Source organism: Pyxicephalus adspersus, chromosome 11, assembly GCF_032062135.1.
Source record: "Pyxicephalus adspersus chromosome 11, UCB_Pads_2.0, whole genome shotgun sequence".
NCBI classification, from domain to species: domain Eukaryota; kingdom Metazoa; phylum Chordata; class Amphibia; order Anura; family Pyxicephalidae; genus Pyxicephalus; species Pyxicephalus adspersus.
Window position 1 is genome coordinate 30,842,182 of NC_092868.1, and position 12,144 is coordinate 30,854,325.

The 12,144-nt window shown below is 37.4% G+C and overlaps 1 protein-coding gene across 2 annotated transcripts in view; it reads left to right on the plus strand.

Moving 5' to 3' along the window:
* The window catches only part of USP2 (ubiquitin specific peptidase 2), a 57,474-nt gene that overhangs the window by 8,445 nt on the left and 36,885 nt on the right, over window positions 1-12,144 (plus strand). The window contains exons 1-2 of one of the 2 annotated variants that reach the window (XM_072425921.1): window positions 731-1,205; window positions 7,733-8,387. In XM_072425921.1, the coding sequence (XP_072282022.1) occupies window positions 7,773-8,387 (615 nt within the window). In that variant the 5' untranslated portion in view covers window positions 731-1,205; window positions 7,733-7,772. Of the gene's footprint in view, window positions 1-730; window positions 1,206-7,732; window positions 8,388-12,144 lie in introns of those variants that run through there. The other variant, XM_072425920.1, reaches the window with a different exon arrangement.

The following is a 12,144-nucleotide window of genomic DNA, read 5'->3' on the forward strand; positions in this document are numbered from 1 at the left end:
CAACCTTAAATACCCCCATCTCCATACCTACCCTGACCCAATGGCACTGTAAATTTCCATTTTAGTGCTGGAGTGGATTTCAACTACATATACGTCTATAGGCAAAAGGGTTGCTTTAGGGGAAAACATGACTGCATTAAATGTGCCATTATTTTTGTAATACTTGCATCTACTGCTTTCCATCCTTCTTTCTCATTTCAGAAACTTGTGAGGCATGTGAGCAATATCTTGTATTTAGATACCTGTGTGCTTGTTTTATAAAAAGCAAAAAGTTCATTTTTTTAAACAAATTGAAATGGATGGAACCAGTAGACAGTTAGCAGATGTTACCATGAGTATTACACTGCACAGTGCCAGAAATTGGACAGTAATAAGAAGTTCGATGGGTACTAAAATTCTCCTAATAAACCCAACTTGTTTTACTTTTGTACTAAATGAATTCACATGAGTGAATTATTTATTAAAGGGCAGCATGGAAGTTTAGGGAAACAATCTGATGCCAAATGAATTAAGAGATTATTTCTGATTACAGTGGAGCGGTCTGTTTTATATATCATATACGCTTGTTTGTTTGTAGGACAGGCCAGTACTTGTTCGTTCAGTAAACACTTGGTAGAATTTAGTAAGTCACTGTGTGTACAGCTCTGTCAAAGAGCAGCATGAAAAGTGTTTGTAATCAGGGTCATTCCCAAGGTAACAGGGACTCACAACCATGTGAGTGAGACACAGCTTCTCCTATTACAGGAATACCAAAGAAAACAGGCTGAGGGACAAACGGAGAAAGAGACGGACAGATGGAAACCACAAGACATTCCATCGGACAGAGCGAAAGGGATCAAAATTAGAAAATATCAGGATTTTTATGGTTTGTACTGAACACTGAAGAAGGAAGAAGAAAATGAAGGAATGTTTTTTAGAAAATGAACTCATGCATGACAAAGAATAGGAAGAGCTGGAAGACACCCCATAGAGAAATAGAATCTGGTGAAAGACAAGTCTGAATACATTTTTTACACGAAGAAAGAAAAACTTGAAATGCTTAACATAGTAAACGCAAGTTTAAAGACATAGTGGACAAGAAAAAAAAATTGAAAAGAACAGAAAAATATCTTAAAGGCAAAACTAATAAAAGTAAAGGAATTTCCCACCTCGAGGGAAATGAACGCAGATATGTAATTATAAAGAAGGCCTACAACATATAGAAGGTAAGCAGCAAATAAATCATTTATTTTTCAAAGTCAACTCCAGCTTTTATATATATATATATATATATATATATATATATAAAATATATATATATATGTATTCATATATGACTACCACTGGTATCCCACCATTGTACATAGAAAGAGACATAGTACTTCCAGTGCTGTGACAATGGATGCCAAGGCTCTTATTCACTAGGCCGCCGTGTTATTTGTACGCCACCTTCTCTGTACAGCCAATCACTGGCCATTTACCAAATACAAGGTGCTCTGTGATTGGCCAAGGAAAGAAATGGCAAGTATTGTTAGTAGTATAAGAATTTTTTTTAAATGGAAAAAGTGAAGGTTGGAGTTTTACAGTTTATACCAGGTCAAAAACTATTTCTTGTTTAGTGTTTGGAATGATTCAACCTCCTATTGGATCTATTATTTATTGCTATTTGGAGATTTTTCTTCACTTTGCATACATTGACAATGGTTTCCCCTTGACATGAAAATAGGGAAAATCTGACACAGGGAAGCAGAAAGAAACACAAATAAGATCCAGTTCCAGCAATTCATCACTCCTACACTAAAAAATAGAATTTTGTCTGTGCAAATTGTTGAAAAGTTTACATTACTGCCTGGCTGGTAAAATGTTGTCAGCAGGACAGGGAATGCGGACAATTTTTCAAGCCATGTCCCAGGCAGCAGTTAGAACCCAGCAGGGCTTTCAAACCTTCCTTATGTGTTATATGGACAGAATGATAACTCAGAGGTTAGCACTTTGGTCTTTGCAGTGCTAGGTCACAGGCTTGAATCAGGTCCAGGACACTATCTGCATGGAGTTTGCAGGTTCTCCACGTGTTTGTGTGGATTTCCTCCAGGTACTCCGGTTCTCTCACATTCCAAAAACATGCAGTTGGGTTAATTGGCTTCCCCCAAAAATTGACCTTAGCCTATATTAAAGACATTTGACTGAGGTAGGGACATTAGATTATGAGCCCCTTTGAGGGAGAGCTAGTGACATGACATGTACATGGACTTGTACATTGCTGCATAATAAGTTGGTGCTAAATAAATACTGTGTAATAATAATAATTTGTTTTGGCTTGACATACACTTTAAGCCATAGGGTCTAGTTGTCTTGTAGAATAGAATCACGTCAGCTGTACCTGTCCTGCCTCGTATTACTGTTCATTTAATGGCATAGTTTTATGAGTAAATTAAAAGTTACACAATTGTCAGATAATTGATATATATATATATATATATATATATATATACTAACAACTAATAAATGTGAAAGCAAAAAAAAAAAGTCTTTGCATTAAATGCCTATTTCTATATATTATATTTATTTAGAGACCTTGAAAGTACAAGAAAATATCTTTTTATTAGCCAGAAATGCATTTCCCCCCTGGCTGCCTTTCCCTATACATACATACTAAAACCTGCTGCTTTAAAAAACAGAGGCATAAATAAAACTTCCACTTTATTGATAATGATATCATCAGCGGTTGGGCTTAGAGTTGCAGACTTTCCCGCATATCACATGTCTCACTTATGCAAGCACACGGCCAAACTACAGCCCACACATGATGATGCATGAATTCAGTGACAGTTCAGGCAGCTGATAGATGGTAAATATGAGCAGAACATAGTGCAGGTAGTCCATAAGTCTGAAAATGAATTTTTTGAAGCTGCATTTTATTCTGGTTACTGAAAAGGTGTTATGTGATTTAAAAGGACAAGGCTTTTTATTACTGATCTGCAAAGGCTGAGGTTTAGCTTTCACTTCCTATTGTGAGCTGGGAAGCTCGGAAAACATGCATGCATTTATGAGTGACAAGGTTATTATTATTATTATTATTATTATTATTATTAATAAACAGGATTTATATAGCGCCAACATATTACGCAGCGCTGTACATTAAATAGGGATTTTAACAAGTGTCAGTTTTGTCAGTCTCTTAAATATAACAAACTTTCCAGTTCCCCCAGGTAGCAGTTGGGTACATGCACTGTAACTAGTGTGAATCTCACTAATGTAAATGATCCTTATGTCTTTGCCTGGAGTTTTAAAAATAGAAATGGCACTGAGAGAATTTAGAACAGTACATCATCAGTCTCCCACCCCAACAATGTGAATGACGTGTTCAAAATCCCTACCAAACAGCAGCCACTCTCAAAAAGCAGCATTCTCCTATTTCTCTCCAGAAGAAGAAAAGCAGCTCCACATACGGAAGCAACTTGTCACCAAAGGAACCGCACCAAAATCCACCATAACTGCAGCTGCATTCAAACTCTTGCGCATGGTTCCTAATCATTACTATTCAGTTAAATGAAATTGGTTAGGAGCACAGTTGAGCCTGCAGTAGAACACTGTGGTCAGCTGCAATTCTGAAATGGCTTTTACCGACCTTTGTAGCTGCAGGCACTGTGGAGTAAATCATTATTAAAGTTGAGAGCAAATGCAATAAAGTGATTCAAGGCACTCACCTAGCAGCCTGACCTCCTAAGCTCTGCCTGTGCCTATACTCTGAGCTCACAATAGAGGTTAGGAGGGTGCTGGGAGTGAAGAACGTGGGTTGCTAAGATGCTGAGTGATCAACGTAAAGCGTATGCATAGTCAACTTTTTTTTTTATCTAGTGAATGCTTCTGTAAATTGTAGGGAACAAGGTACACAAGGCAAAAGAAAAATACACTGGGCATCAGAGCTATGTCATGCCTGCTCAACACTAAATAATGCTGAGTGTCCTCCAGCCAGGAAATGGGGCCGACTCTATCTGCAGCTTTTAATGCACACTGTGAGAAGCTTACGGGGACAGTGTAATCAGAGCTGGCAGTTTTGGTACAGGACAGAAGCCTCTACATCCTGGAAATATAGAAGGCCAGGCTGGAATTAGAAGGCCAGGCTGGAATTAGAAGGTCAGGCTGGAATTCAGCTTTAAAAATGTAAAATTGATGTAAAAGTGGATCTAAACCTGATCAACATGGGTTGTTTTCCATATCCTTAAATCTGCAGTTCTCATTCAAATAATATGGAAGAAAGTTATCTGGTTCAGGTGCTTACATATATAACATCTAAGTATTTTTGGACCACATCAATGTGAAATATGTTCAGTTCATGTACACCGTGATGTTGCTTTGAATACACAGAGATGAAAAAAAGAAAAGGATAAAAAATAGGTTTGTTGTCTAACTTTGGCTTATTTTTTGGGGAGCCATCTAAAACCATGTTCTTTATGTCCTGTTATATATTTAAATATTTTTCAAATCTAAAACACTCTCTTTATCTACGTTTTTTATTTTGCCATTCTGATTACCTTAAAACTATTTATGAATGAAAGAGATCCTCCAATTTTTATTTTTTAGATACTTTTATAATTCGTGGCTATTTAACACTAGGGCTTTTATTTTTCGACAGTTCTCATGGTGATTCATTCAGTGGAAGTGTTTCTTTTATTATTCTGCATGATGTGTGATGGCTAAATGTACTTAGGAGTTAATCTGAGAACACATTTTGTATTTTATTACACTAGAAAAGTATTAGGTAGAGGGCTCAGAGTTTAGCACTCTGGTCTTTGCAGTGCTAGGTCCCAGGTTCAAATCTTGGCCAGGACACTATCTGCATGGAGTTTGCAGGTTCTCCTTATGTTTGGGTGGGTTTCCTCCCACATTTCAAAAGCAGGTAAATGCCCCCACCCCCCCCCCATGACCATAGACTGTATTAAAGATATATGACTGTGGTAGGGAGATTATATTGTGAGCCCCTTTGAGGGACAGCTAGTGCCATGACTATGGACTTTGTATAGCGCTGCATAATATGATGGCGCTATATAAATACTGTGTAATATTACCTACCCTACAAAGTGTTAAGTCTGTGTTCATTTATATGCAAAATAATATAATGTGATATCACTTTGTACAATTATATGTATTGTTATTACAGTAACACTGTGAATACCAACTTGTAGGAAGCACTGTATGCTAACATTCTAATGCCAGCAGAAAATGAGTATTTTAAGTTCTATTAGCTGTCAAGCTCCTGAACATGGTATTGTCAGAAAAAAAATCAGGGGAGAAACCTGAGAACATGAGAAAACATGGAAAAAAATAAAAATAGGTTAAATATCGTGTTTTTTTTCCAGTTATCTTGGAAAATAGTTTTGTTGGTGCATTCCACTAGGTGGCGCTGGTTATTTCTTTTTACAATACATGTATATATGCTAGCTGTCAATTTCAATTACTTCTAAACTTTGTAACAAAAAGTTATTAACTTTATATGTCAAATTAGCAGATCAAATCAACTCCTAAAAAACATCATATACCAAATCAAGATCTGAGTATAAAACATGGACAACCCAGATGTATTCACATTTTTTGCAGAAAATGTGGTATTTGGGGCAGATGAGCAAGCCCTACAGCCTACCTCCTGTTCCCCATAGTGATAGGCCAATAAAAGGAGGTGAGAGGCAGAAGGAGGGATACAAGCCTTTTATGTTATTAGGAGGTTTCATGTATCCATAATGTTTTTTCCCTGGTTCCTCTAACCTTCCCATTATTATTTTAATGTCATTATTAAATACAATTCTTACATTTTCATTACATATCTTATTTTAAACTCAGTGGCCTCTTCACTTGGAGTCAGACCAAAGGCAGTAAGGCTTTAGTGGAAAGAGGTAGGTAGTCCTGAATGTCCTCCATACAGGGATAAGGTGGGACTTGTTCTGCACATTAGAGAGAAGCCCACAATGTGTAAAATCAATTTTAGTATGAATGTAGCCTGGACAACTTTGTAACATAGAAGGTAAGTTTAGTCAAGGGTAATAAACAGTGAAGGAAACATTTACATTCTTCTTTAAGAATTGTATGCCAATGGCAATTACTTGTATATCATTCTATTATATATCAATGAAGATGACATCTTGCCCATTATTGGGGAACAAATAATGTCTTTGCAAATTGGCTTACTAATACTTGCCATGCCGATGTTCCTCTAGTAATTAATCCTTTATCACAACTGGCGCCATATCCCATAAAGGTGACCTCCTCCCATGGGAGAATACTCAAATCTGGAGAGCAAACGATAGGTCTGAGCATAGATCACCAAAATAACACTTCAACCTCTATTGTCTGATACCAGCAGCTGTACCAGATGAGGGATTTGCAGGGCAGTACCCATATGGTGAGTAATAAATGAGCAAGGTATAATAATAAACGAGCAATGAGTATAAATGAGCAAGATGCCAAGATTATTAACATAAACCTGTACCTTTTCCCAAAAGTAAGAGGGTCAAGGGGTAGCTGGCATCTTCTGTTACTAATATTTATATTAAACCTTTGTAAAGCTTTTTACCCTCCAGTTCTTAAAAAGGGTGGCAGAGAATATATGAGAAGACAAGTATCAATAGCAGAACCTGAATGAGCAAAATGACTAATATACTTTGAAGCTGGATACTATTACACAACACAATAAAAACGTATTCAGTATAAAAATATGTTATATAATATGTTATACAGTGCTCAACCCAGAAATTTTTTAAGCTGGGTGGGAAGAAATTTTAGGCGGGTGGCTGTATTATGACCCAACTGTTCTGTATCCACCCAAAAACAGCTGGGTGGTTACTGAAATGTGCCGGGTGGTGCGCCCAGCTAAAAGGGGCTGGGGAGAACGCTGATATATATATATATATATATATATATATATATATATATATTATACATAATGTCAATATTCATATTATTCATATTTAATTTTTGGGGATTCCGGAACATGATCACTATTTTAAAGTGAATTACTTTTTAAATTGTTACATTTATTTGTATGTTTATGTGAAAGTGACTGTTAGCTGATTCCTGACATATTTGGGTCTAGCCGCTGATAATCAATTGTATGTGTTCACCTCTTTAAGGTGCATTTTAGAGATGATATAATAAGGGTCTTTCCTGTTGTGAGTTGCTGAAAAAGGTCTATTTGGAGTAAAATGCTATGCTAAAGTATACTCTGAAAGCTGTGATATGGCAGTACACATAGGATAAGGATCCAGGTGAGCCCCTGGAAAGTTTATTAATTTTTACATTTCAACACTATTTTTTTGTTGATTTATAATTCCATCAAATAAGCAAATTGCTTTAACCAGGAAAGTTAATTTAGTTTGTGATTTTATAAATGTTTTTTGCATTAGAAGTAGTACCAGCAATTGTAAAGGTTGCGTATGATTGGCTGGTTCAGTAGGGGGCATGTTGGAGGTCTGCAGCAGACCGCTATTGACACACAAGGATTGCAAGGGAGCAAAGTTCTTTACAGCATGCTGGGGGGACATGCTCTTCTTCTTAGGCTTTGGCTGCTTTTTCGGGAAAACTAACTGTAAAAGCTTTGCACAACTATTTTTTTATGATGTACTTTATTTGCATGATTTAAACCGAATGGGAAATCCAAAGGTTTTTTTATTCCCATGCTGTTCACATGTAAATGTATATTTATCTTTCAATTATGATCCTTCAAAATGTTCTCTAACATGCTGATTTTGTCTTCCCACAGTCCAAGTAAGAGTTTGCTCTTGTACACATCAATTTTCAGGATGTCCCATTCTTCATCCGCCTATAAAAGATATATAGACACCTCTTACTCAAAGAGTTATAGTGGATATGGCTCCTATACCTCCAACCTCAGCTCTTCTTACAGTGATCGCAATAACTTGCCCTTTAAGCCCAGTTTGAGTAGTTCCTATTACTCCAGCTCTCCACTGCGCTCCTACCAAGGTCTAGATCGAAGTCTTCCCTGCCTGGATCCATCCACCAAAAGGACAGACCTTTTATCACGCTCTTCATCAAAGTACATTACCAATGGCTATTCCTATGGATACAATACAACTCTTTCAACTTACCCCACCACATCTCTATCACGCAAAAAATCATTTAGTCATACAGACCTATCGCTAGGACTTTCTGAACTACGAACTTCAGATACTTACTACCCTAACAGCCCATCAAAAGCACGATCACGCTTGGACGTAGATGGGCCTTCCCCAATTTCCTATGAGTCCAAGGATATCTATGGAAGGAAAAGAGGCTCAATCAATGGATATGGAAACTCTTCTCTCTCTTCAGAGCTTGTTCCTACTCTTTCCAAGCCTGCGTCCCAGTTTTCATACTCCTATGAGAAGACCGAGGGGACCAGTCGGAAAGATACAGAGGTAGGTTGTATTGGTATATAGTTTATTTGTTTGGGCTGATATCAAGTGGAACAGCAGAAAAAAGGTAATTCTTTTATGTATTTGTTCAGATTTGTGGAATGCCTACATTGTTTTTGGCCTTGACTATCATATTAAAAGCAATTATCAAACACAAAAATTTTAATGGACCACCCACAAACTTAAGATTGGCTCCTGACCCAGCTGAAAATGGCCAGATTGGATAATTGTCATCTTAAGTATGTGTGCTACTACACATAAAGAATACAAATAAAAAAATTTAGAGGCTATTATAGAATTACCCATGCTTATAACCACTCATATTCAACTAATTAGAAGTAGTTGGGAACTTTTATGCACTGCTTTTCTCACGCCTGTGGTAACAGTTGATCTAAGTCCGGTTCCTGAAAGCGAAAAAAGTTGTTTTTAGCCACATGGTTACTTTTTCTCCTCTGGAGGAACAACCACTTCGCAATCGTAACCTCTGCATACAAACGTGTTAACCTGCAGTTTGCCACCCTTGGGCACATAGCACGGGAGTGGCTAACTGAGGTTTTCCATTGCAAATGTGAAAGAGGTCTGATACTCCATATTCTTGATTGACAGCACAGTTCCTTCTTTATACCGGGTAAAATTAATAAACAATAGTCACAGATTTTTGGTGGTTTTGACATTTTTGATGTAAATTACCTGTAGCCTCCCCCCCTCCTATATGCATGCAGTGCTGGCACATATCATATTCCATTGATAATATTAGTTTTAGTTATGAAACATCCTACTATTCAGCAATGCACTATTGTAATGAAAGGATATGTAAGTACTGTATATTAATCAGCACAGGTGCTAGTAGGACTGGAAGTTTCTGGCAAATAATGCGCCTGACCATGGAGGTGCAGTCTGCAGCAGCCAATGGCAGTGCACACAGTTATATTTTACATATGAAGAGGTAAATTTATAAAGATTTGTTTTAGATAAATTACTAATTTCAGTAGATTATGTTATAATGCCAGCACTGAAATATATTTTATCAATGAGATTTTAGTGCCTCAAAAATTCAACAAAATTGTGCTTTATGCGTAAGTCAGAAACCTTCAGATTTGGTTTGAAATTAAACGTGGAAATAAATTAAATCTGATTGCTTGATCTGAGCTTTTTGTTTTTTTGCACATAAACACTGCAGTATGCTTTGCCTCTTCCTACTTACAATATGTACAGTATGTTAATGTCTCTGTTCCCACAGAATATTTATGAATGTGACAATACTATGAGATGATTCACACTGAAGGTGGTGAAAAGTATCTATAATGGTTGTGACATAATCTTCGAATGATTAAACTGCCAATGTTTATATTTATGTTCCTCAAGATCACCATAGCATTACAATCTTTAGATCCACAAGCAATTATGTAGTACAAGAGACCTTCCTGATTGGGCATAACATTAAATCGTTTAGTAAAGTTCTCCTATTACATAGATTTAGTAAATCTAAAGTGATAATACTATGATTTGCTAAGATTGGTCAGGTTGTAATGTGTACATGAGCTTTACATTGCACAAATGGTGTTTTTAGGCAATTACTTATTAGCTAAAAAAAATATTTGTATACCACTATGTTTAAAATATCACCATCAACATTAAATAATCAGTGATCTCCCCAGTCCTTTTTACCCAGGCGCACCACCTGGCACTTTGGTGACCACACGGCTGATTTTGGAGGGTTACTGAAGAGTTGGGTCACAATACAGGGGCTTCCAGCAACCTACACTTTCTTACCACCCAGCTTAAAAATCTTGGCTTGAACGCTGATAATATATATACATAAATGTTGGGGACTTTTCTCATCTGTGTACACACAGCAATCACTGCAAAGCAAAATGCTCCTATGAGATGATGGAGGGGACCAGTCGGAAAGAAACAAAAATAGGTTGTGTTGATTATATAGGTAATATGTACAGGCTGATATAATACCAGCAAAATGGAAAAGAAATACAAACTCTTCGATAAGTTTGCTGAGATATGGGAAAAGAGTACTAGACTAATATGGACTCTTCTAACTTAAAGCAGAACTGTCAATAAAATAGAAAATACCACTTACTTTTAACTCTGCAGGGCCCTCAATCCCTCCACAGCTTGTCTCGATTTGGTCCCACGTCGTCCTGGATTCTTCTTAGCCAAGATCGGGGATGCACAGAAGCAACAGCCCGATCTACCTGGGATATGTGACGTAGGTATCCCAGGAGGCTCTTCTCTCCCATTCAGTCATTATCGTCGCAGATGTAAAGACAGAATGGTTATCTACCCTTTTATATATTAAAAAATTTGGGGTGCTTTATTGACCTACCTGTTTAACAACTGCAGGGACTTACAGCCAACTCTCCAATAAGTTGGCATTTCACGTTGTACATCAAGAATCTTCCATCATCCTTTCTCAGTCTTGTTCTCGCAGTGCTCCTTACTTAATGATCAATTCATTGAACAACCTAATTGTAATAACCGAACTCAATCATTAGGTGAGGAGTGTTCCCTATAAAAGTTGTCATCTTTTTGCTTTATTATATTCTTAAATTGTTTTACTATATAAATCTTGAGGAAAAAAGCAATTGGAACTGGGGTACTTTCAATTAATTGTATTACATTTTATAATCCAAATTCGAATGGTCAGGCATTTAAGTTTCTCAAATGCTTTACTTGCTTTGCCATGGTTAGGCTAAGTGTCCATTTGTATGACCAAGCTTTGTATGTCTTTTATTCTAAAAAAAATATAGGCTTCCTATGGTTTGCATAGGGTCAGGGCTGGGAAGCATTTTGATCACCACGGGAGCCCACTGCTCTAGAACAATAGTGCCTGTGCCAGCAATAGTGAATTATGGACTAGATGCCATATTTTGGCATGTCTTTTTTTTGTTTTTTGTTCTTTAATAATATCCACTGGGGGAGTTTTTCAGACAACTGTCTGTTGCCCAATTCTCTTAGGAGGGCAATGCCAACACATACTACTGTTGCTGGGTATGAGGTATGCCCAGAAAACCAGATCTAAATGTACACCTAGATCTTTTATGTGTGTTCAAAGCCCAGCAAAATGATCAAGTCTAGCTTTCATTTTTACAGCCAGGTTTACTGAATATGTTGTAACATTATAACGATAGTACAATGCATGTGGACTACAATGCATCTTCTATTCTGGAAGGGAGGAGTACAAGAGGTGAACACAAGATTAATACATATGTTTTTAGAATGTAATGTCTGACAAGCTGATATAGCTCAAATAGTTGTGCTGGTGAGGTGTCCACAAACCTAAGCAGCACAACCTATACTACTACAGCCTACGTCACCAAGTGGTCCGTGAGAACATTTTGGTGGTCCACGGCTATGGCTGGGGTGGGGGGCGTACCAGCCAGAGCCGCGGACCATGTCACCTCTAAGGAACGCAGGCTTAGGGCGGTGGTCGAGTTCTGGCATCATGACAATACTATTGAGGAAGTTTCTATTGGGGAAGAGTCCATGGGTTCGAAAATGTTGGTGACCACTGGCCCACACAATGTCTGTCATCTCAGCTATGCCAAAATAACATGTTCTAGCAAATTTAAAGTAGGCAGAAGATGATCAGTAAATGCTACAGAAGTAGATACCCACCCAAGCTCTTCAACCAGGAAGTATCAGCAACGGAACAGGCTTATTAACTAATTACTAGTTACCCCAACAATCAACATCAAAAAGTTAGGTGGGCCATCAACAAACATAATGATTGTTAACTGATCCA